Below are 23,641 nucleotides of genomic sequence, written 5' to 3'. Positions count from 1 at the left end.
GAGGAATTCCATTTTGTACTTAGGAGGAAAATACATCTTTTGAGCATACTCCTTCAAGTGATCGGACCTGCTCTTCTCGAGTTCCTATTCGCCATCACCCTTTTCCACCATAACTTGGTAGATCCCTTTACTTGTAGCAAAATAGGTATCTCAAAAGGCTAATGGTTGGGAAAGTGCATATGTGGACATGCAATTGTGCTACTCATTGTTACATTTTTTCATAGCATGTGATGTGGGTAAAATAATGTCCCCAAGAGTCTAAATCCATTGTGAAATTTCTCAATGCAAGCATGGGCAAGGCAACATAATCATCATCAAACTGTTGTTGACTTTGAGGCTAGACTAGACATAGCACGAGGCCATATCAAGTCCCCAAGGGCAAACGATGGCATGGTCCATGGGTACATTAAGGCATGTTATTAGGGTGCCTGAAGGCATGTTATAGGAGTAGCTTGCCTGCAAAGTGTTTATGTTTTCTTAATAAAGTTGAACAGATAGACAAGATATCATAATAAGGTGAGACCTAGCTTCCTTATAAAAATAAGTACACAAAATTGCATGTAGTAACATATTTGAATTGTATGCAAGTGTTATTTTGTAAGCGACTGACACGTTGAGCTCTCATGTCTGTGAAGAGCGGGTTGGGCACTGACCCTGTAGTGGGCGTGACCGGTGGTGCCGCCAAGAAGAAGAGGGAGTTCAAGGTCACCAACAGGCTGCAAGAGGGCAAACGACCCATCTACGCCGTCTGCTTCAACTTCATCGACTCCCGCTACCACAACGTTTTCGCTACTGCAGGCGGCAATCGGGTATGTGTTGTTCTTCCAGATGTATGTGATCCATCCGAAATTTTGGGGGGGAAAAAAAAAGAGAGGCTGAAATTGGGTGCATCAGTGGAGGGTCTGCATCATAGCATTGTTGGGTGCAAGGTTGAAAAAAAGCATTGAACTAGAACGAACGCAATTTTGCCTTAGCCTTACCGACAAAATCTTGGATCAACTGAGAGCATGAGATAGTCCATTGCTCTCACACTAAAGCTGTGGAGTCATCCTTCTTTAGGGTGGGTGAAGTGAATCCAAGAAATCTAGCCTTCTTTAGGATGGCTATCGCGACATAAGTGGACTCATTTTTTGCTCTGCATTACTCACAACGGGGTTGCATTTATAATGCAACCGTTGGGACATTTTTTGCTCTGCACTACTCACAACGGTTGCATTTATATTGCCACTATATCCTCCTTTATAAAAGCACTGCTTGGACGTTGGGTTCCCATGATGCCGTGCCTTGTGCATACACGCCATCAAGGCCATGATCATTCTATCGTGGGCATAAGTGGACTTATTTTTTGCTCAACACTACTCACAACGGTTGCATTTATATAATGCAAGTATATCCTCCTTTATAAAAGCACTCCTTGGACATTGGGTTACCATGATGCCGTCCGTGCCTTGTGCATACACGCCATCACGGCCATTTGGGTTCCATAGTATGGGGAGGATGAGGGTTCAGACTCCTTGCCTTGTGGTGGGGAGCCAGGAGAAGTGAACCTAGGACTCAAAGGACTACCTTGGCCAAATTCTAATTCCCCAAGAAATGTAGGTGTGGGATCCCTGTGTGGATGGTTTTAGGAGTTGTTCCATACTAAGGGTGGCCGGAGTCGCTCCTCCACACCATGGGGAGAGTGGAAAAGGACTCATTTCAGCTTATCCGCAAGCTGGCTAGGAATTTGTTCTCATATAAGGTAGGCTGGTGGGAGGTCGCATTTGTGAAGATCCACTAGTGGCCGAGATGCTAGGTTCCACTAAATTAGAGTGATGGACCGTGTGTTTTTGTGAGGGGGATTGCATGAACCTTGGAATGATGTTATATGTGTGGAGGTAAGAAGGGCCTCATATCAAAGGTTATTTGTATGGGTTGTGTGTTCAAAGGTTGATTTGGTTGGTAGATTAGTTAACAGTAAGTGGTGAAGAAGATTTGGTAAAAAGGTAGAGTGAATCGTGTGATTGAGGGGATCAAGGAAAAGAGGTGGAGATAATCGTGGATTTGATGGAGAGAATCAAGGAGTGAAAAGCGGATGTCTATAAATTGATATTTTTCAGTGGTTTCAGCAATGAAGTTTTCAATAAGCTTTCATTATCCAGATTCCACATTCCAATAAAACGAAAAAGTACAATCTCCAATGAATCATGGTTCATGAAGTGAAAAGAGTGAAATCCTAAAGTTTCAATTATAAATGTCATCTCATAAATGTGGCAATCACAAAAAAAAACATTCTCAAGAGCAATTGTAAACACAAAAAAAAATTGTTGAAAAAAACTACAAAAAAATGTCTTGTACAAGTATGAATCGTTTGAAATGCGTTTTTTTTGCAACCACGGTGACATCATCACCCTCTCATCCTCATCCAGAATTTCTAGCATAGGTGAGTCTATGATTGTTGAGTGTCTCGCAAGTCCACTCTTAGTAGGGGGTGTCTCTATGTCGCCTTAGAATTTCCCCTATTTGGAGTTTTTGCATGGAGAGTTGTCGTAGACTTGGGCCCTGTGGATGCCAAGTGTGTTGTAGCTAGTGGGAACAGTCTAGGGTGACTTGAGGAGGACGAGGTGGGACATGGGGGTGGCTAGTCCTCCGGGGTGGATCAAAGGGCACAAGTACCTTTTTGGATTGCTGGGTGGTGTTGTCGTCCTGTATCTCTTTGATCCCTCGGATCCTGTAAAGCCTGGCCATGACTCTTTGGCATGGGTGAATCAGAATGCAATATGAAGAAGTTGTCCACAACAGAGCTCATACATCCTCGTGCCACCTCGAACCTGCCTATATGCCCACGCGAGCCTATACTCGACCGTACATCCCCGCGTTGTCGTGAACCTATTCGTATATCCTCGTGCGATGCCCATATAGTTGTCGTACTTGTAAACCGTATTGTTCGTACCGTATTTATACTTGCAACGCCCTCAAATTTCAAAATTTGAGGCTTTCTGCAATTACAACACAATTTGGGACATTCAATCTTCAAGGTGACGAAATTTTTCATCAATCATGCTTTCGGCTTTCAATTTCTCTCTCTACAGGACTTTTTTGCAGTTAGCTACAAGGAGTTTGCAGTGTGTTGCATTTCCCAATTGGAAGTTGACAAAAAGCATTTCAGAAATTGTGTGCAGTGCTGCCCATGCATTTGCAATTAGAAATGGCACAAAATGCTGGAGATGTGTTCAGTGTGTTGGCAGAGGAACACAAGCTTGGCAGGAGTAATTACTCCTTGTGGAGCTTGATGATTAAGAACTTTCTTGTGGCCAATTATTAGCAATATTAATACTGAAAATGACCAATAACACTTGACACGAGCATTGGGGTCGGAAAGGGCCGGCCCTCTCCTCAATACATTTGTATTTCTTGGAGTATTTATATGTACAAGTGTCATGGGCCAATAGGCCAGATTTCTCCTCACATGCAGTGAATATAACTCAAACAATAGGGTACTTGTCGATGAAGTCTGGACTGTCGAAGAAGTCCCAAATCACAAGTACACTTCTCCCTTCACTGGGTGCACACTTGCCGTTCACTGGTCTTCCCAGACTGTGCACCAACAGGCACGCTCGTACTAGCACAGGCAAAGGGGTACCCCGTGGAGGGAACATTGCCTGGTTCTCCTAGATAAGCTTTGCTCCCAAATTCCCTAGTGTGTCTAACCTTCACTGGCTCTCAGAAGCTATGAGGGCACGGTTAGCACTACCACTCAGGGAAAAACTAACCACACTAGGAAAGCTTTCTGAGCATGGCTAGCATAAACATGCTTTATTTCTGCTCTGCATAAAACTTAGAGAAATCTTTGAACTAAATTTAACAAATTTTAAGTTTACACAAATACGAAACATGAGGCACCTGGTACAGCAAGTACAATTCAGGTACATAAGATACAATTCAGGTACAACACAGGTATTGGGTAGGTACAGCACACGTGTAATCTGCAGCAGTAGGTACATGGCAGGTACAATACTTGCAGCAGGCACAATCAGCTAGGTTTAGGGCAGGTACAGTACTTGCAGCAGATTCAGCACATGGGCAGCAAGTACAGGTAGGTACAAGTGAAGTACAGGAGGCGGGAGGTGGGTACGGTAGTTGTACAGCCGGTACAGCGGGGCAGGTACAGGTTTTACAGCTGTACAGCACACAGGTGCAGCTGGAGGCGGGTATAGATCAGAATACCACCATGGGCAGTAGGCGATGGAGAGAGAGTTATTAAATTCTAATCAAAGGTAAGTTTATGGGCACCCACACTAGAAAGTAAATGTCCAGTCCAAATTTAAATGTGAGTGAATACATTAGCTTATAAACATTAAGGTTAACCATAACTTATGGATTTTACCCTTTAAAAGGGCCAAAACGGTAATACTTACCACCTGTTCACACGCCACACCAATGTGTCAGCAAGCAGCACTCCCACGGTACACTGGGCGCGTCTCCGTCCAGTGTATTGGCACGGAAAAACAGGCAAACAAATCATGCGAAAACAAGTTTATGCATGCAGTCATAAATGCGTGTGCACATGTAATGGACGAAATCTCCCTTTCATGAAACTTGTACAAAAAGTTCTTGTCGGGCACAAAACCGGCGCGACGGAAATATGAATATATGAATATATGTCCTGGTCTTCCTATGGAGTGACAATCCCATAAGTAAGACTCCATCCTGGCCATACATGGGTGGCACCAACAGGCTCCCGTCCTTACAGCACAAAGCAAGTCACACACGGGTGGCACAAAATTGGTTCCCGTCCATGTGATGCAATACTGGTCACACATGGGTGGCACAAATCTTTCTCCCATCCATGTGACACCAAAAGATTGGCCCTTTCACATGGGACACTGGCCTGGCCCCATGTGAACATGGCACAAATCTGGCCGCTCTATGGAGTGACAATCCCATAGAAGTGGCTCCAAAAATGGAGATGGACCAAATGGTGACAGGCCTACGGGGTTTTGTGAGTGGGGATGATACCTGTCTTGTAGACAATGTGCTTGGTACGCCTCAAAGAGGTGATGGGCGAGGTGGAAGCCCAACTTGCACACCTCTTACACCCTCAGAGGAGCAAAGAAGATGGGATGTGAGAGTTGTAGAGGCCATGTCCTTAATTGCTTTGTCGTCAAGAGGTCAATTATACCTCATATCCAGTCTAGCAGGACGCCAAAGTATGGTTGGGATACTTTCGGGGCCATGTATTCGGCTAGGAATGAGGCCAGGGTTATGTATTTGAAAAGACAACTTGATGGTATGCATATGAATGACGGGGACAATATGTCGGATTACTTGACGAAGATCGAGGACCTTCGTGAGATGGTGCCATTGATGAAGTGATTCCAGACAGCCAACTAGTGTCTATGACACTTAACTCTTTGCTTGAGTCATACTTTAGCTTCCACACAACACTCAACCTGTCTATGAGGGGAAACCCTAACCCACTCACATTCCAAGAATTGGTGGGGCTTTTGTCGCAATGAGGAACAGCAGACAAGGAACAATATGTTTGGGTATGCATGGCCATGATCAAGCATTTGTGGCACATAACAAAGGCAAAGGCAAAACGAGTGGCAAAACGAGTGGCTATCAACCAAGGGATGATTCCGGACAGCCATCAAACAAGGAGAAGGATGATGTTGGCAAGCCTAAGAAAAAGGGCAAGTGTCATTACTGCAAGAAGCCATGGCATTATATTGATGAATGTAGAAAGAGGATAGCCAAAGAGAGAAGAAGAAAGAATCTGGTATGGTTGTTGGTGACTCTTCTACTACTCCCATGGTTGTCACGGTACGAAAATACGATACCGTACGATACGATACCTTACGGGAATTTTTGGTACGATATGAAATTTTCGGATACCGTACGATAAAATACGGTTTTTATTTTTTACACTTACAACCTATGGAGCTTCAAGCTTGAATGTGAGGGAAGGTTGGGAGGGGAGGAGTCTACAGTGCTTGAGGAACCAGAACATGGATATATGTCTCTCCCGGTTGGATCTCCCGATTGTCTCCAAAAAAGAACTTGGATGGGTAATGCAATACCAAAGGTCTCCCAGTGTAGTGTTTATGACGAAGGGACCGTCCTTGCACAAATACGAGGAGTGCATCTAGGGTGATAAGTTTAGGGACTCCACTCTAGATCAAAATGGCCATGTCCAAATCTTCTCCCTCGTGCAAGCCTACCTATACCAGGGATCCCCAAGTGATGTAGCAAGATTCTCTTATCCTACCAATCAAGTGTACACTACCAGTCTACCTCGCCAGATTTTTTAGGTCTCTCAACAACCCCATATGGAATACTGAGTGGACACGAAAGTTGCGAAGTATTGCGAGCATTTGGGATCTTCGTAAAGCAGGGTTTCTATATTTTTTTTAGCATTTGGAATTTTTTTTAAAGGAAATTTTTTGGGGGGGGGGGGGGGGAACTCGCACCGTACAATATCGTACGATATCGTACCGTACGATATCGTACCGTACGAACCCATTCGTACCGGTATGAGAAACAACTATGACTACTCTTGTAGGTAAAGATGATGCATCGGCAAATTATGTGCAGGATGATTGGGCTTTTCTTGTATGCAGTTACAAGGCTTCTCAAAAGCGTATGTCTCTTAGTGTGGATGAGAAATAGGTTGTATGAGAAATAGACACATTGCCCCAGAAGATAAGAAGATCTCATGTGCAAGTAGTCATTCTTATCTTGTGAAAGGCATTGGTGAGATTGTACTCACAATAGTTGATGGTACAGATTTATGCTTGCTAGATGTACTATATGTGCATGGGATTAAGAAGAATTTGTTGTTAGTGTCCTCTTTTGTTCAAAGAGGGTTTGTTGTCGATTTCGATGATGGCAGATGCATAGTGAGAGATTGAGAAAAGGACTAAGTGATAGTCACTTTTGGGACACTATACCATGGACTCTTATCATCTTGATAATTTTGAAAAGAGAGCTGTCACGTGCATCCCGCACTTGGATGCCACGTAGACATTTCTGTACAGAAGGTGCAAGACCTGGTATGGTGAACTGGTCCCATGTGAGCCCAGTCTGGGACGAGTCCGCCAGGGATCCATCTCAATTGTCCGAGGTCAGGTGTGCATTGTCTTGCACAGGAGTCTAAGGTCAGGTGTGCACTGTCTTGCACAGGAAACAGTGCCAGTCCACGCTGTGAGTCTCCCTCTAGAATGATGTCAGTAATTCTGTGTATCTGGTATGGTACCGGATGCCAGATCACTAAGTAGATAGTGGTTAGGACAAGGGGCCAGCCCATAGGGCTACCCCGGATCTTAGTGTGGGCATGGGAATGGTGTGGAATCACCCCCATGAGGGCCAGGAAGGCCCAGGCTAAACCCACCAGCCATGGAAGGGCTGTAGGACAGCCCTAGGGCAAGAATAAGGCAATTTCCAGGAATTTACAGCCTTTACATGGCTGTAGGGCAAGTATGGGGCAGCCCATACAGGCTGCCCAGCCCTTGGATTGTGGGCAAAAGGTGTGCCCAGCCCTCTGGAAGCAAGCGCATCCCTTTTCAGCTAGCTAGGAATAAAACGCAGCATTTATGGGATTTATTTTAGCATTTATTGCTGAATTTGCATAAGTCGTGGGACTTTTATGCTGGCCGCCTGGATGTATGTTGGTCGACTGCTCAGGAGGAGTAGTATAAAAGGCTTAGCCCACAATCCCATTCATTCATCTCATTCTCCACCAAGAGCTCAAGCATAAGAGCCTAGACAAAGCCAAGAGGGTGCTAAGCAAAGAGGTGAAGGATTCAGGTCAAGGGCAGGGTATTCCCAGCCAAGAAAAGGTCCAAGATTGCTGTATTTTCTTTCAGATTTCTCATCATTCTAATAAAGCAAATACACCATCCGTGGTGGGGGCCCTACAGAGGGTAATTGGGACCCAATACTGTCTTTTCCTTCTCTCTCTATTTTCTGTACATCTCCTTTCAGTTTGTGCGTTAATCTGTCGCGAAAAGAGTGCTGAATTCTGAGTATTGAAGTTACCGATGCTTCTCCAAAGCTTCCGCATATTACAGTGGTATCAGAGCCTACTTCAAGTACGAAGATTCAGCAAAGAAACCAGAATTTTCTCTCGCTCGTGTGGTTGGTTTTTAGACGCCGGTGGACTACCCCTTTCAGAGTGACTCCTGTCCCTTGAAGGACGGTTGGTTTTTAGCCTCTGGAAGTCTTCGGACGTCTTCCACACAGATAGTGGATGGTCAGATTGCGTTCCGGAAAGGAATTGCATTTTCCTGCTATGGCGAGCTTCGACGACGAGAGAGACCAAGAACCATGGGACCAGAGTGCACCAGGCAGCCCAGCTAGGGCACCAAGCTTGAGTGTCATAGACATGTTCCAGCAGATGATGCGAGCAATCGCAGAACAGACAGCCAAGTTGGATGAGCAAAAGGCGCAGATCTTGGCTTTGGAGGAGCGTACCCGCTCTCCAGCGTCGCGTTTTCCATCTCCTCCTCCCTCTCCTTCCGTATCCCAGATACCAGATCCTCGACACAGGGACCCTCTCGCGGGGTCACAGCCGCAGCCAAGCTCTTTGCTTGAGTTGCAGATGCGTGCATTGGAGATCCGACAACGAGAAGATGAAGTTATGCGACGCGTGGAACACGAGCGTTACCTCAGAGCTTTGGACGCCAGATTGACACCGGCGGCGCCCTCGAATCATTTTCCCAAGAAAATGAACTTTTGTAAGTATAATGGTAAACTCGATCCCACAACTCTTTATTCATGGTTACATCAATTTGAAGCTTACTTTGCCACAGTTAGGAAAATAGATACTGATAGAGTGATCTTAGCCAGTTGGTACTTGGAAGGTGAGGCCATTCCTTGGTGGACTCGGTGGGCTCATGCCCACACCAAAGCAAGTATGGCAGCTTATGTATGGGATGAGTTTGTCCGCAACCTTAAGCAGCGGTTTCTACCGCCCCACTACCTTGAGCGACTTGAACGAGTTCAGGGGAGCGTGTCAGAATGCGCAACCAGTCCTTCAGTTTGCCAATAAAATTTTGACCTTATGTCTGCAATTAGGCTTATCTGATACGGACAAGAAAGGGTAGTTTTTGTATGGCCTGGACATGCAAATCCAATGGGAGGTGTGTATGTTTAGGCCAGCCACCTTTGAGGGCATACTCTTGCTTGCGGAGAGTGCAGAAATGAAACATGATGGTAGCAAGCCCAAGACTTCCGAGCCGGCTTCTCCTAGGGCTAGTGCCTCGGGGAGCAAAAGCCAGAACCAGACGGGGTCTTCCCCAAGACAGAGCCCGGGAGCCTCTGGCTCCAAGAACTTGAACAATGCCAGACCAGAAAGCGGAGGCAGGCAAGACAGGTGGCAAGTTAAGTGCTGAGGAACTTTCTCAGTACAAGAAGGAGGGTAGCTGTTTCTTTTGTCATACAAAAGGACATACTTCTCGGAATTGTCCTAAGAAGCCTCCAAAGCCAGCCGCTGCTGCCGCCTCCACAGCTTCCGTGGTGAGCTTAGCTCCCACACAGACCCCAGCGGCTATCCCTAGTTCTTCAAACCCCGGTGCTTTAGTTGGAGCAATTAGTAGCCGGGAGCTCGAAGATAAGCAGAAGGGCGCCCATGACCAGGAGTATGAGCGCAACGAATTGCTCAAGTCCTTTGGCTACATAGGTGGCCAGAGAGTTGTCGTCTTGTTTGACGGCGGCAGCACAGAGGATGTGGTCACGGAACAGGCCGCTAGGTGTGCCCGTTTCGATCTGACTTCGGTGGACAAACAGGTTGAGGGTTTTAGCACAAGCATGACAACGAGCGTCAAGTATGAAGCTCTAGGTGCTAAGTTAGTGATTCAGGGCATAGAGTTTGTGCGTGATTTTATGGTTGCCCCTCTTGTAGGAGCAGACATAATTTTGGGTATTCAGTGGTTTCACAAGTTCCTTCTTGATGTCAAGTGGGACAAGCACATGTTTCAGATCAATCGGAATGTGTCAAACGCCCAGTGACCATTAAGTGTGAGCCAGGAATTCCGAACTTTCCGCTCATAAGTCACTTACAGGCTAAGCGAGCAGTCGGGAAAGGCGCACAGTGTGCGATGATTTACATCCACACAGCCCAGATGGTGGCCAATGCTTCCAAGAAGTACTCGGTTCTCCATGAAAAGTTTCAAAAGATTTTTATTTGGGACAGCCTCCCTCCCCAGCTCCCCCCGTCCAGACCGGAGGATCACAAGATAGACCTCCTCCTAGGCTCGGAACCCTCGAGCAAGTTTCCGTATCGCCTTTCCAAGGCAATGGAATCGGAGTTGGACCGCCAACTCCAAGAATTGTTGCAATCTGGCTTCATCCACCCTAGCGTGTCGCCATTTGGAGCGCCTATCTTATTTGTCAAGAAAAAAGATGGGTCTTCCTGTTTGTGTGTCGATTATCGTGCACTCAACAAGCTGACTATCAAGAGCAGATTCCCGATGCCTCGAATTGACTATATTCTCCAGAGGCTGAATGGAGCAAAGGTGTTCTCAAAATTGGATTTAAAGAGTGGTTACCACCGGGTGCGGATTGTGGAGGGGGACATCCCCAAGACAACCTTCTGTACAGAACGGGCCCACTATGAATTTGTGGTCATGCCATTTGGCTTGACGAACGCCCCAGCTACATTTAACCGCATGATGATGCGTGTTTTCCGGGATTTGATTGGAAAGTGTGTGTTCATATTTTTGGACGACATACTAGTATTTTCAGCTACGGTTGAGTAGCATGACGTTGATGTGGAGAAAGTCCTTAAGTTGCTAGAAAGCAATGAGCTCCACGTCAATGAAAAGAAGTCGGAATTTTATCTGTTCCACGTGCATTACTTGGGATATATAATTAGTGTTGAAGGCATTCGACTTGATCCGGCTAAAGTGGTCGAGATTGTCAACTGGGAAGTACCTTGGACAGCCTATGACATTAGATCTTTTGTGGGTATATGCCAGGCATACTCCACTCACATCGACAAGTTTTTTGACCTCTCGGCAGATCTCACCGATTTGCTAAAGGGAGTGAAGACAAGACGGCAAAAGATTCGAATGACTCCACGAGCGTTGGAGGATTTCCAGAACCTCAAGGTGGCTTTGTCAGAAGCGCCTTGTTTAGCACTTGCCTCGTGGGACAAACCATTTCAAGTGATCACCGATGCGAGTAATATCGCAATTGGAGGTGTATTGCAACAGAATGGTCATCCAGTAGCTTACATGTCTCGTAAGTTACTGCCCGTCGAGAAGAACTACCCAGTCTATGATCGTGAACTCCTAGCAGTTATACAGGCCTTGAAACATTGGAAACATTTTCTGTATGGCCGTGACTTCGAGGTTCGCACTGACCATCAGGCATTACACTGGATTCAGACAATGCCAAGTGCACAGTGGAGTGATCGACAACACTGCTGGAGTCAGATATTCCAGCAGTTCGGTGGTATGATTGAGTACCTTCCAGGAAAGGCCAATCCAGTGGCCGATGCTTTGAGCAGGAAGGGACAAGTGTCTACGATTCAGACCACTAGACTTGATCTTGTTGGTACAGGACTAGAGGACATGAAGCACACGTACGCGGATTCCGAGGATTTCGGTACACAGTGGGAACAGGCACTGGATGAATCAGGACCTTGCCACTTTCTGATACGCGATGGTTGGCTTTTCTACAAAGGCCGACTATGTGTCATGAAGTCGTTCAGGGCAGCTCTTCTCCATGATGCCCATGACGCCATTACAGGTGGTCATAGGGGCATGAATTCGACTCTGGAGAAATTAGAACGGCAATACTATTGGCCAAAGATAAGGCGTGATGTGTTTACATATGTACAACGCTGTGACATTTGTCAAAAGGTGAAAGCGCCTCGTGGAAAGAAGATAGGGTTGTTATAGCCCTTGCCAATTCTTGAGGGCCCTTTCCAAGACATTTCCATGGACTTTGTCACGAATTTGCCTCCCAGTCCAAGTAAGCGTAATACGCAATGCTTAACTATTGTTGATAGGTCTAGCAAATTTGTTATGCTTATTCCTTGCAGGGCCAATGTGACCGCCGAGGATGTTGCCCAGTTGTTCATTCGGCATTGGTACCCGATTGGCGGGATTTCTAGGACCATAGTGTCAGACCGAGATGCCAAGTTTGCCAGTCATTTTTTGAGGGCATTGTTTGATAATTTTGGTACTAAGTTGAATTTTTCCAGTGAATCTCGTGAGGACTCTTAAGTCAAAAATTAAGATTTTGTGCCCTGATATAGGTGGTGAGTATAAAGACAAAACTTTTACTGATTTTTGCAAGCAAGAAGGCACACGTCAGCAGTTTTCCACTGCCTATGCACCACAACATAATGATGTTGCCGACGCCAAACCTCCATACCAGACAAGAAATCAATCACCATTCGTTTGAAGATATAGAAAAAGAAAAAACTAAGAAAGGAGGACTTGTATGTGTAAATATGTTTGAGAAAACTTTCTTGGCGCCAGAATTCGAAATCAATTTTGTGTATTTATGTGTCCCCTATTGGTGACATTCAAATGAGGCAATGTCCTGTAGTGTCCCTATTGGCAACACTCTGGGCCTCGAATGGTTTGTTTATCAGGCTTTAATGGCATGGCTCCCTTGATCAAATACTGTGCTAGCCAGCCAGATGGTTATATGTATGTCAAAAGTGGCCATTGTTCCTATAGCAATAGTTGGATGTTTAGTGGACCATGGATGTGTGCCATTCTTCATATTTTTTTCCTATCAAAAGAGATGCACTCTTTTTTAATCAACCTTTACGAGGGAGTTTAGTGAATGCCTTGTTTTCCATGTTTATTTGACTTTTAAATCTCCTATGCAAGCTTAATCTGTGGAATTAATTTGCAGGTGACCATTTATCACCTATTGGAAAACAGCGGGATTGCAGTTCTACAAACTTACGTTGATGATGATGTACAAGTCACTCAACTTCAATGCCATTATTTTTTATACTAAAGTGGTTGACTTGATAAGTTTCTGTCAGCTCTCTCTCTCTCTCTCTCTCTCTCTCCCTCACCCTCACCCTCACCCTCACCCTCACCCTCACCCACACCCACACCCACACCCACACCCACACGTGCACGTACACATGCGCACATGCAATAAATGGGGCCTGGTCTTCATAAGATTAAGAAGTATTGAGATCAGGGTGGTGAGAAGTAGTTTGTGCATGCACCTTAGTGCCAAGAATTGTTGCTGATGCAGAAAGATGAAGCATTCTACACTGTAAGCTGGGCTTGTGATGACTCAAACTCTTCTTTGTTGATCGCAAGTGGAAGCAATGGTGTCATCCGTGTCATAGATGCAGGCAAAGAGAAGCTTTACAAAGTGAGGTTCTTTATAAGAAATACATTGCTGAACTTTTTTAAAAGCTTTTTACAGCTAACTGTAATCGAATTGTTTTCGTAGAGTTTTGTTGGCCATGGTGACTCCATCAACGAATTGAGAACACAAGCTCTCAAGCCTTGCTTGGTTGCATCTGCAAGCAAAGTAAAAAATCTCGAGCCTCTGAGTTGGCTACGTCAATGTTGCTCAGTTCCCTTTTATCATTTATACACTGCTACTTGATATCTGGCAAGCTAGTGACATAAATGAGGGCCTTGTGTGATTGTAAGGACCCTTTCACTTCACCATGGTGCTTAGCACTGTAATTGAGATTTCTATGTGATACGAAGCCTGCTTCCTAATTGTGAATCTTTTTTAGGAAATTTGTCTCTGTAATGGTAGCACCATCAATCACCTGAGTGGGTCTTTCAATCTTCTCCATATATGTGTGTGTGTGTGGTGGTTGTTGGGGTGGTGGTGTGTGTGTAGGGAGGGTGCAAGCTAAGGCCTCATGACTAGACTACATGCAAGATAACATGCAATAACATGTGAAGCTGCCAACATTAAAACTGCTTTCAGAGACACAAGATACACAACGAGAGACACATGAAGTAGATTTGTGTTATTGAGTACTGGAACAAAAGTACATCGAGTTTCTTACCTTTTTTTAATAGAAAACCTTAGCCTCCTCATTGGAGTGGGCTTGGATCACACACACAGCCTTTTTGACTGGACAAGTGGTCACTTGACCAAAAACCTTAACCTCCTCTTCGGGTGGCTTGGATCACACACTTTGTCTTTTTGACTGGTCAAGTGGCCACTTGACTTTTGACTCTAAACTTGACACACTTGCCTTTTTGAGTTGTTGAAGGGCTACTTGCCTTTTGATCCTAGACACGAGACTCTTGCTTACATCACATGATGTAGTGGGTATGTACATGAAACTTTTTACAAGATCTACCAATGACATTCATTACAAGATAAGTGTATGAGGTATAATTGGGCATTATCTCCACCACCCTCCCTTCCTGGCTAATGCTTAGGTTTCAACACAAATCTCGACGAGATCTAGCTAATGACATTTGTGCAAGATAAGTTATGACGTGACCAAGAGTAATCATCTCCAACACCCTTTCTTAATTTCTAAGGTTGACTTGAACTAGGACATGCTGGTAGCACAAGATCTTGCAGTATGTCATAGCTAGCTCATGCTGTATTTACAAGTGCGTGTGACTGATTTCACAATTATCTCAGCACCAAGTCCCCAGCAGCACAAGCGTACATGACAAGATACAAAGAGGACCAGTCCCGATAGAAGATTTCCTGCTGTTCATGATGACTGGATATTATTCCCCCGCAATGGCACTTCTAGAAGTGCCAGAAAGTTAATTTAGCTCATGGTGATTGACATTGTTAAATATTAATAGTGAATCGTGATGAATGTGAGAATAAACAGGTGCTAGGTGGTTGTGTAAGCTGGCACCTAATAACTTAGTATTCTAGGTTTAAATAAAGCCGTTCTAGTGTGAACAACTGCTAGTGTGGGGGTGCTTTTATGTGTGGGAACAACCTCTTAAGAGGATCTTATGTAAGCAATGATGTATGTAGGTGGGACACTTGGCATCATAGGTTTGACATGTGGCATACGTGGTGGTAGCATATGTATACACCTTGTAAATTATTATAATGATTTGAGTATGCCTAATTCTTCAAGATCATCTCGTGCCCTCTTGCTTAATCACTCTTGTTAAACCTAAGTGGTTAACTCAATTCCAACATCTGTATTAGAGCTATTGTCCTGCCACTTCTGTGTGCCTCCAGTCACCTCTGTCAGTTTTTGCTGCCGACCACGGCTTGTCCAGAGCCTGTTGCCGTTGCCCAGAACCTGTTGCTGCCTGCACAGAGCTTGCTGCCGCCTCTTTGTGTCACCATCCGAGGTAGAGCTAGCGGCTAGTGAGCCACAGCCGCAGCACCGCCACCTTGCCGGTGGCACTAGTTCAGAACGCGCCACCATCACTTGGGTGGTTTAGTAACTCAGCGCCAGCACCAGCGTACCTACTGGCCAGTCCTCTTTTTTTTGGGTTTTCTTGACAAGGCACAACCATCAAAAAAGGACATTTTAGACTAGCGCTATCTTGGCATCGGAGGTCAGGGCATTCATGTCCAAGAAATACTTTGGGATTTTTTGTTGTAGGGATTTCTCTCAGAGATATTAGGCATTCATAGGCACTTGTGAATTCAGTGCAAATCTAAGCACTCTTGCATTAGTGCAATCAACTATCCAGAGCATTGTTTAAGCTCACTCAGGTGTACATCTTGTTTTTGGTATACCTTGGCGATCACATCTTACATCGAGTCAAATCCCGGTGTCTTGTGGGCACAATCTTGTTCTTTTCCCTTACTTTCTTACAAGCCTGTTAGTGTACAAAAAGTTCCCATTCAAGCGGGGACTGTCTTGTTTCTTGCACAAAGATGGCACAAATTGGATCAGATATCTTTGTGCATATGCTTACTGAGGATAGACTAGATAGGTCTAATAACTCTTTGTGGAGATTTATGTCGAAAAGTTTGTTGATAGCCAGAGGCTCATGGGAGATTATCATTGGGGAGGAACGTCATTCTCCATCCTGTCCTCCTTCTCGGAAAAAACAACTGCACAAGCTTGTTTAGTTTCTCAAGTAGTAGTTGGAGTCACAGAGTCTACTTCCTCCATGGATGCCCAAGCCATGTCCATGATGACTCTTTTTGTGAGGAAGCTATCTATCATACCTCACATTCGATCTTGTAGCTCTGCTAGGGCTGCATGGCAGGTCCTTGAAGCCATGTTCCAAACCCGCAATGAAGCTAGAGTCATGTACTTGATATGGGAGCTGGACAACCTTGATATGCAAGAGGAGATTGTCACCATTTGGCCGCCCAAGTGGCTCTCTCCGATTTCGTGCCAAAGTACGGGAGGCCAGGGAGCTTCGTGTCACGTGTACTAAGGCCAAGACTCGTGTCACGTACGGGAGGCTGGGCCTTGTGTTACTTGTAGTGCGGCCAGGACGTGGAACCCACTGTCACAGATCCCAGTTTTAGGCTTCCCACTTAGCCAGTTGCGCTCGGGAAGACTTGCTATTTATAGGTTCCAGTAACGGGAGATATATGCATTGCATAATGCATGTTCATGCATCTTTGCTTGCATGAAACTGATTTCGCGTGATTTGTTTTCGTGTGACTGCCTGCTATGATGTGTCCAATTCACGGCGGATAGGGGACGCCCACCCATGAACCGTGTGAGTGTCGTGTATTTTGACATGGTTTGGGCATGTGAACAGGTGGCAAGTATTCATTTAAACCCTTGATTGCTATTCTAAAGGTTTTATAACCTTTGTTGTTCACATTCATTAAAGCTGGGCACCAGCCATTGGCCTGTGCCCGGGGCCCAAGCGATCTAGGTGTTGGCAGCCCAACCTGTGGACACCCTTTTGATCATGTTAACACACGTGTGTGTGTGTACACCCAGAAGAGGAACCCACCTTGGTTTGAGGTGGGTTGTGCCATGTGGCACACAGGGGTTGGACCCCTCCACCTCCTGCCCACCGTCCATGCACACAACTCTCTCTCTCTCTAGCAGTGGACCCATGAACAGAGGACCGATATAGAGACATTTGACCGACTATTTTAGTATTACTTTGCAGGTCACCGCACAACCCCCGACTCCCTTAGCATCTACACCGAGATCTGCCTCTTGAGGAGTGACACATGATCGGGCGCGACAGCTCAGTGGAGCCAGACGTCTGAGGCCCAGAGGACCCAACAGGAGTTCGCGTATGCACCGGAGGATACAGCTGATCATAGCCAGGCACCAGTAGAGGTCTACTAGGCACTTTATCTCGGATGAGATTGGCCTCATGTTACAGCGTCCCATGCGAGAGTTTCTTAGATGACCCCCCCCCCCCCCCCCCCCCCCCGGCGAATGCTATCACTCATCTGATTGTACCCGTCTTTATATTGTCTTCTTGTTCCAAAAGACAGCTTGTATCGGACCTTTGATTGTAACTTTTGTCTCATAGGTCATTGTGGCCTTTTGAAGATGTTCATATGACATTTCATTTCATTTCATTTCTCTCTCTCGCTTGGATGTTTCGGTGAAGTTGCATCATTCCCTGCTCCTGCATCTGAAAATTGACACACTCAAGTGCTCCCCTTGTTGTCCTATAGTGGCCAACTTGCTCCAGGTTGCCGTACTGAACTTGCTGTACTTGACCGCTGAACTGTATCTGACTGCTGTACTGTACTTGCAGTACTTGATTGCTGTACAGCCACTTTGCCACACATTACTATTTTACATAATATCCTTCTAAGAGGCTGTTCCCACACAACAAACTTATACAAACTAGCAGTGGTTCACACACATTGGAACTGCTTTATTTGAAGCCTAAATAGAGTGCTAGTTTACACAACCACGTAGCACTTGTTTATTCACACATTAATCACTATTAATATTCAACACATCAATGAGATAGTAGGAGACAGAAAGCTGTTCACCACTACTCTCAATTCCTTACCTCCTTTCTATCAAAGCTTTCACACTTCTCGAAATCTTTCTATGAGAGGTGGAGGCAACCCTATTTCTTTTGAAGAGTTGGTTGGGTTACTCCTTCAGAGTAGACAAGGAAGAACAAATCGCGATGAGATGCTAGTAGAGAAGTCCAAGCCTACTTCTCCAAGGGCAAAGGCAAAGTGGACTCGTCTCAAGGTGACACCAAGATGTCATTACTTCCACAAGCTTGGGCACTACATCAAAGAGTGTCAGAAAAGACTTGCCAAGGTGAAGACTGAGGATGAATCGACAAACTTTGCTATCTCTACCTGCGAGCAACGAGAAGGAGCAAGAAGATGCGACAAACCTAGTCCAAGATGGTTGGGCTTTCTAGCCACATTATCACTATGGGGGGGGGATGTTAAAAATCAATAGTGATGAATGTGGGAATAAACACGTGCTAGGTGGTTGTGTAAACTAGCACCTAATAACTTAGTATTCTTTTTTTCCGAGAAATAGATCCTTCTATTAGTTAATGAAAAACAGTCACGATGGGCTAAATACAACCACGAAGGGCTAGATACAATCTCGCCTCATGTACAGGTCGGGGATCAAATCAAAAGGTGGAGAAAGATACACTTCCCTTCAGCTGGCCGCTCTATGAGGAGAAGGCTATCTCATACAAGGGGGGAGGGATAACCACACTGGTGGTTTCTAAGGCCAAGTGGGATCACCTCCTCTATCGGTGAGAAAAGGGCCAGGCCGCCAAAGCCTCAAGAAAGCTTCCCGCCGCTTCCGCATGCGGTTAGAGCCACCCTGCAACTTCCCCCACTGACCGCGGAGGGTATGGATGATATTGAGCCAAATGCCCCGGATAGACTCCACATGCGGAGACTGGAGTGTGGGTGCCCTCGATGGCTTCGCTGCATCTAGCTCGCCATATGTGCCAGGCTGCAACGCTATTGCAAATCTCCCATTGCTGACATGAGCCTGGTCTCCAGTGGTCAGTAGATGGGGCTTAGTATTCTAGGTTTAAATAAAGCGGTTCTAGTGTTCGTGAACAATTCAACAACCGCTAGTGTGTGGGTTCTTTTGTGTGTGGGAACTTATTAAGAAGATCTCATGCAAGCAATGATATATGTAGGTGGCACCTCTTTGGGACACTTGGCATCATAGGTTTGACATGTGGCATATGTGGTGGCAGCATATGTATTCACCTTGTAAAGGGGGGTCTCCCCTAAAAAAGGACCATTATTATAATGGTTGAGTTTGCCTAATTCTTCAAGATCATCTTGTGCCCTCTTGCTTAATCACTCTTGTTATAACTCTTAATCCCAATTCCAATGGACATATTATGGTTTTCAAGGGTCTATTTGTCTCTTGAGGGCTGCAAAGATAGAGAAAATGGATTCAAGGGAAGTCTTGAGTATGCTTGATGGATGAGGTACCACTTGATGTGAGTTCTTGTGTGGGTGTTTATGACAAGGACACATGGGTATTTCTTCCTGCCTGCACATAAGTCGCTGATTTGATACCTGGCAAGGAAACATTTGGTTGAAACTGTGCACGAGTAGCTGATTGGTTACATGACAAGAATTCATGAGGTTCAGCCTGCTCATAACTGGCTGATCGGTTGCATGACGAGGAAACATGAGGTTCAGCTTGCACATGAGTAGCTTGACCAGATATATGATGAGCAAGGTTGATCAAATTAGGGGTACATGACTAGCAGTTTGAGTAGAAACATGTTTATGCATTGGTCACGTGCATCCCACACTTGGATGCACGTGGACATGAATGTACAGACAAGTGCAAGACTTGAGGCTGGATAGTATGCATTGTTGTGAGCCTTTGTCCAGGGACAAGTCGCCAGTGGTATCGCCCCAATGGTGGTCAAGTTTAGTTGTGCAAGTCCTGCACCGACAAGTCGCGCCATCCCTCACAACCAGATGTAACCCTTTTGTATGATTTAATGATTTACAGGCAGCTTGGGCAATTATTAGACCCCAGGTTAGGTGCCCAAACAGCTAGTCAAAGTTCAATGTCGAAGTCAAGCAAGTCACGTGTGCAAATCCATAGGTCCATGGTACTAGTGAAGTCCAGTCTCTTCCTTTCTCTGTGTGCACACCTCCTCGCAAATTTTCCAACCATGCTCAATAGTCAATGATTAAATGCACATTTAGTCCAGCCCGTGTTTGGTCCAGATTCAGCCCGTGATCATTGTACACATTCATCTACACATTAAAGCATATACACCTTTGGGTGGGGGGCCTTCAAAGGGTATTCAGGACCCAATACTGTGTACGGTGCATTGCTCTATCTCTGTTCTCTCTTTTTTGCAAGTTAACACACATGGTTCTTAATGCATAGCTGACAAGAAAAGTCTTCAAAGCTTCCACATGTAAAAACATTGTGGTGACCAACATTACCTCATCACACTTTACTAATCTGATCTTTTGTGTCTGCAGGATGAATCCGTGCGGCTATGGAATGTCAATTCGGGTGTTTGTGTCCTCATATTTGCGGGATCTAATGGACATCGGAATGAAGTTCTCAGTGTGGTATGAATCACTGTACAAGTGTCTTGTGTATATGTTGGCACCAAAAATGTAGCTCCTCCTTTTAACAAAGCTCTGCTTATGTCTCCACCAACAGGATTTTCATCCATCCAACAAGGACCTGATTGCCAGTTGCGGGATGGACAACACAGTCAAAATTTGGAGCTTGAAAGGTGCCATTTACTCATAATAAATCTAATGGGCTGAAGGTGTACTGTGGAGGTTCATTCAAATCAAGTGCCATAGATAGTACATGCTTATAAGATAAGTTAATACATGTGCAGATTTTTGGGTCTATGTTGAACAATCATTTGACTGGAATGATTTGCCATCCAAGTTAATACTAATAGATACATGTGCAGATTTTTGGGTCTATGTTGAACAATCATTTGATTGGAAAGATTTGCCGTCCAAGTTTCCATCGAAATATGTGCAGTTCCCAGTAAGTCATTCTTTTTGCGTGGCTGCTTCTGGCTTTCAAGACTCTTGTTTGTCCTTGAAATTTGTAGCATTCAGATTTTTGATTTGGTCAAGAGAATTCGATAATGATGAAAGGGTTAGGAACAAGAACAAAAACTCGGGGTACTCCATCAGAAGTGGCAATAACTGCACTGCGGAAGCAGATGAAGGTAGCCCTGGAAGGACCGGTACTTCCAAGACCTGTCCAAATGCAGCTCCTATGAAAGGCAAAAGCTTCCAAAAAACCCATGGAAGAGCGGGAAATCTGAGAGAGATCGGAGTAAGGCACTGCTCCTCTGCCACAAGATGGCTCAGGATACCAGGGCCATACTGATGGCTACATCTTATTACAGAGATCAGATGGCTCACATTTTCAGCAAAGGATGAAGATTGCTAATAGACCAGATCAATGTCGTATTTGCTGCCCCCAGAGCAGGGTCATATTGCTAGAGATTGTCCCAGATCCTGAGGCCCCATTAGGAGGCAGCGTGGACATGTTCATCAGATGTCTCCCATTACTTGTGCTCCTGCACCTCAGCACACCACACAGTGATGGGTGATGGTCAGGGTGGCAGGTGTCCCCAGACCCCCATCCCTGCACCGACATCTATGCACTAAGTGGAACACCCTAATCTGTGGTGGTATGTCCATTTTGAATTCCATCCTCTCCAGGACGCTCGGAAGATTCAGATGGGGCCTCTTGAAAGGGAAAGCCTTGTCATGGTGGAGAGAGCTTTGGAACAAGCTTACTGCTTGGGCTAGTTTCGAGCAGATGTTCAAGGATGAGTTCCTCTAGGTGGAGGATGAGTATGACGTGGTGTCCAGATTTGCAGAGCTGGATATGAAGACCATATCTTTTGACACCTATTTGCGCAAGTTTAGAGAGTTGCAAGCGAAGGCAACGCAAATGGATGCGGTCACCTTGCTTGGTTTTTTAATGCGGGGATTCTCCCCCGATCATAAGCTTCAGGTGAGGAACAACAATTGCAAAACACTTGAGAATGCTATCCGATTTGCAAAGATCTATCAAGAAAACATTAACAACAAGAGTAAGAAAAGTGTATTTCAGATGCAAAAAAGCTTAGGCAACTCCGAATCATACAATGTAAGTTTAGGTTTGTGAAGGCTTCCAGAACCCATAAGCATACCTAGACTTCGGGTCAACCCATTTCCAAGAAGACTCAAGAGGATTGAGCAGAGCCTCCACAACATTCGGGAGGTCTACTGCTTTACTTGTGGCTAGATAGGGCATTGGAAAGGGAGCTGTCTTAAAGCGCAGAAAAAGCAAAAGCCTAAGGGAGCTCACTTGACCAAGATTACAGGTAACCCTAGGATTACTTCCGTTCATACCAGAGTTCTTGATCATAGTTCTTGCATGGATTGTAACTTTAGTGTGGCAGTTTTTTGGGTCCAATGATCATACATGGATCAATATTGGGCAAATCTGTACACATCCTATTTGATCCTGGTAGCACTTACAATTTTATTAATGTCAAATCGGCGTAGAAATTGGAAGTGGAGACCTGGCCAATCGATCATGTCTACCGTGTGAACTTGGCGGCGGGGCATGGACAGATTTGGGACATATGTGTGACCCAGCTGCCTATATCTATCCAGAGATTTTTTTGTTGATGAATCTAGATAGGGTAGACATTATTATAGGTAAAGAATGATTTCATTACCATGATGTCCATGTTAACTCGAAGGATCATACATTGTCTTCTTCACTAGAAGATGCTTCAGTTTGTCTCAAAGGTGATTTTGGAGTCTCACCCTCTACTCTTGTAAACTTTGCAGAACTTCATAATATTATACGGAGTTCATATTTTGATTATGAAGTGTTTTAATGTGTTCTTGATCCTCTTTCATCTGATGCTACTTTTGTTTGTAAATCTAGTAAGTTAGATGTTTGGGAGACACATGAGCTAGAAAACATCAAAAGCCAAGTTTGCTGATGTTTTCCCCACAGAGTTACCTCATGGTTTACCGCCTCTGTTGGTTGACCATGGGATTGAGTTGATTCGAGGGTCTCAACCTGTGAGTATTGCATTTTACAGGATGAGCCAGTTGGAAGAGGATGAGGTTATTCGATAGTTGTCGGAATATCTTAGGATGGGACAGATTCGTCACAGTAAATCCCCTTGGGGAGCTCCATTGCTTTGGAAGCATCAAAAAGATGGAACATGGAGGATGTGTGTCAACTATAACAAATTGAACAAAGCTACAATCAAGAATAGATACCCCCTTCCTAGAGCGGATGATTTGATAGATAGGCTCCAAGGAGCCAAGTATTTTACGAAGATTGATCTTATCATCAAATCCGGATAGCCGAGGAGGATGTCTTTAAGACAGGTTTTTGAACCAGATATGGGCATTACGAGTTTTTTGTATTACCTTTTGGGCTCACAAATGCTCCTGCTACTTTCCAATAGATGATGAATTATCTCTTACAGAATTGTTTGGGAAAATTCGTTGTGGTATTCTTAGACGATATTTTGATATATAGCCGTTCTTTGGAGGAGCATGTAGACCACCTCAGGTACGTCTTGGGGATTCTAAGGCGTGAACGACCGTATGAAAAATTCTGTAAGTCTGAATTCTCTTGTATAGAAATCACATACCTAGGTCATCAAATTTCTAGAGATGAGATGAGCATATTTCTTAAGCAGATCCAAAAGATTTTGGATTAGCCGGTACCTCCGACTATTAGACAGGTTCGCTTGTCTTTAGAATTCATTGTCTTTCTTAAGAAGTCGGTGAGAGAGTA

The 23,641-nt window shown here is 44.9% G+C and overlaps 1 protein-coding gene across 2 annotated transcripts in view; it reads left to right on the top strand.

The window, feature by feature from the left end:
• Positions 1-547: 547 nt before the first annotated feature.
• FIE (Transducin/WD40 repeat-like superfamily protein) overlaps positions 548-23,641 on the top strand; it is an 85,695-nt gene continuing 62,601 nt past the window's right edge. The window contains exons 1-7 of one of the 2 annotated variants that reach the window (XM_086796170.1): positions 548-809; positions 12,856-12,921; positions 13,213-13,335; positions 13,417-13,497; positions 20,326-20,418; positions 20,513-20,588; positions 20,778-20,857. In XM_086796170.1, coding sequence (XP_086652296.1) covers positions 624-809; positions 12,856-12,921; positions 13,213-13,335; positions 13,417-13,497; positions 20,326-20,418; positions 20,513-20,588; positions 20,778-20,857 — 705 coding nt within the window. In that variant the 5' untranslated portion in view covers positions 548-623. The remainder of the gene's footprint in view (positions 810-12,855; positions 12,922-13,212; positions 13,336-13,416; positions 13,498-20,325; positions 20,419-20,512; positions 20,589-20,777; positions 20,858-23,641) is intronic. The other variant, XM_086796171.1, reaches the window with a different exon arrangement.

Source organism: Cibotium barometz, chromosome 63 (assembly GCF_041138505.1).
Source record: "Cibotium barometz isolate CiBa-2024 chromosome 63, ASM4113850v1, whole genome shotgun sequence".
Lineage (NCBI taxonomy): Eukaryota > Viridiplantae > Streptophyta > Polypodiopsida > Cyatheales > Cibotiaceae > Cibotium > Cibotium barometz.
This window is presented reverse-complemented; position numbering and strand designations above follow the sequence as displayed.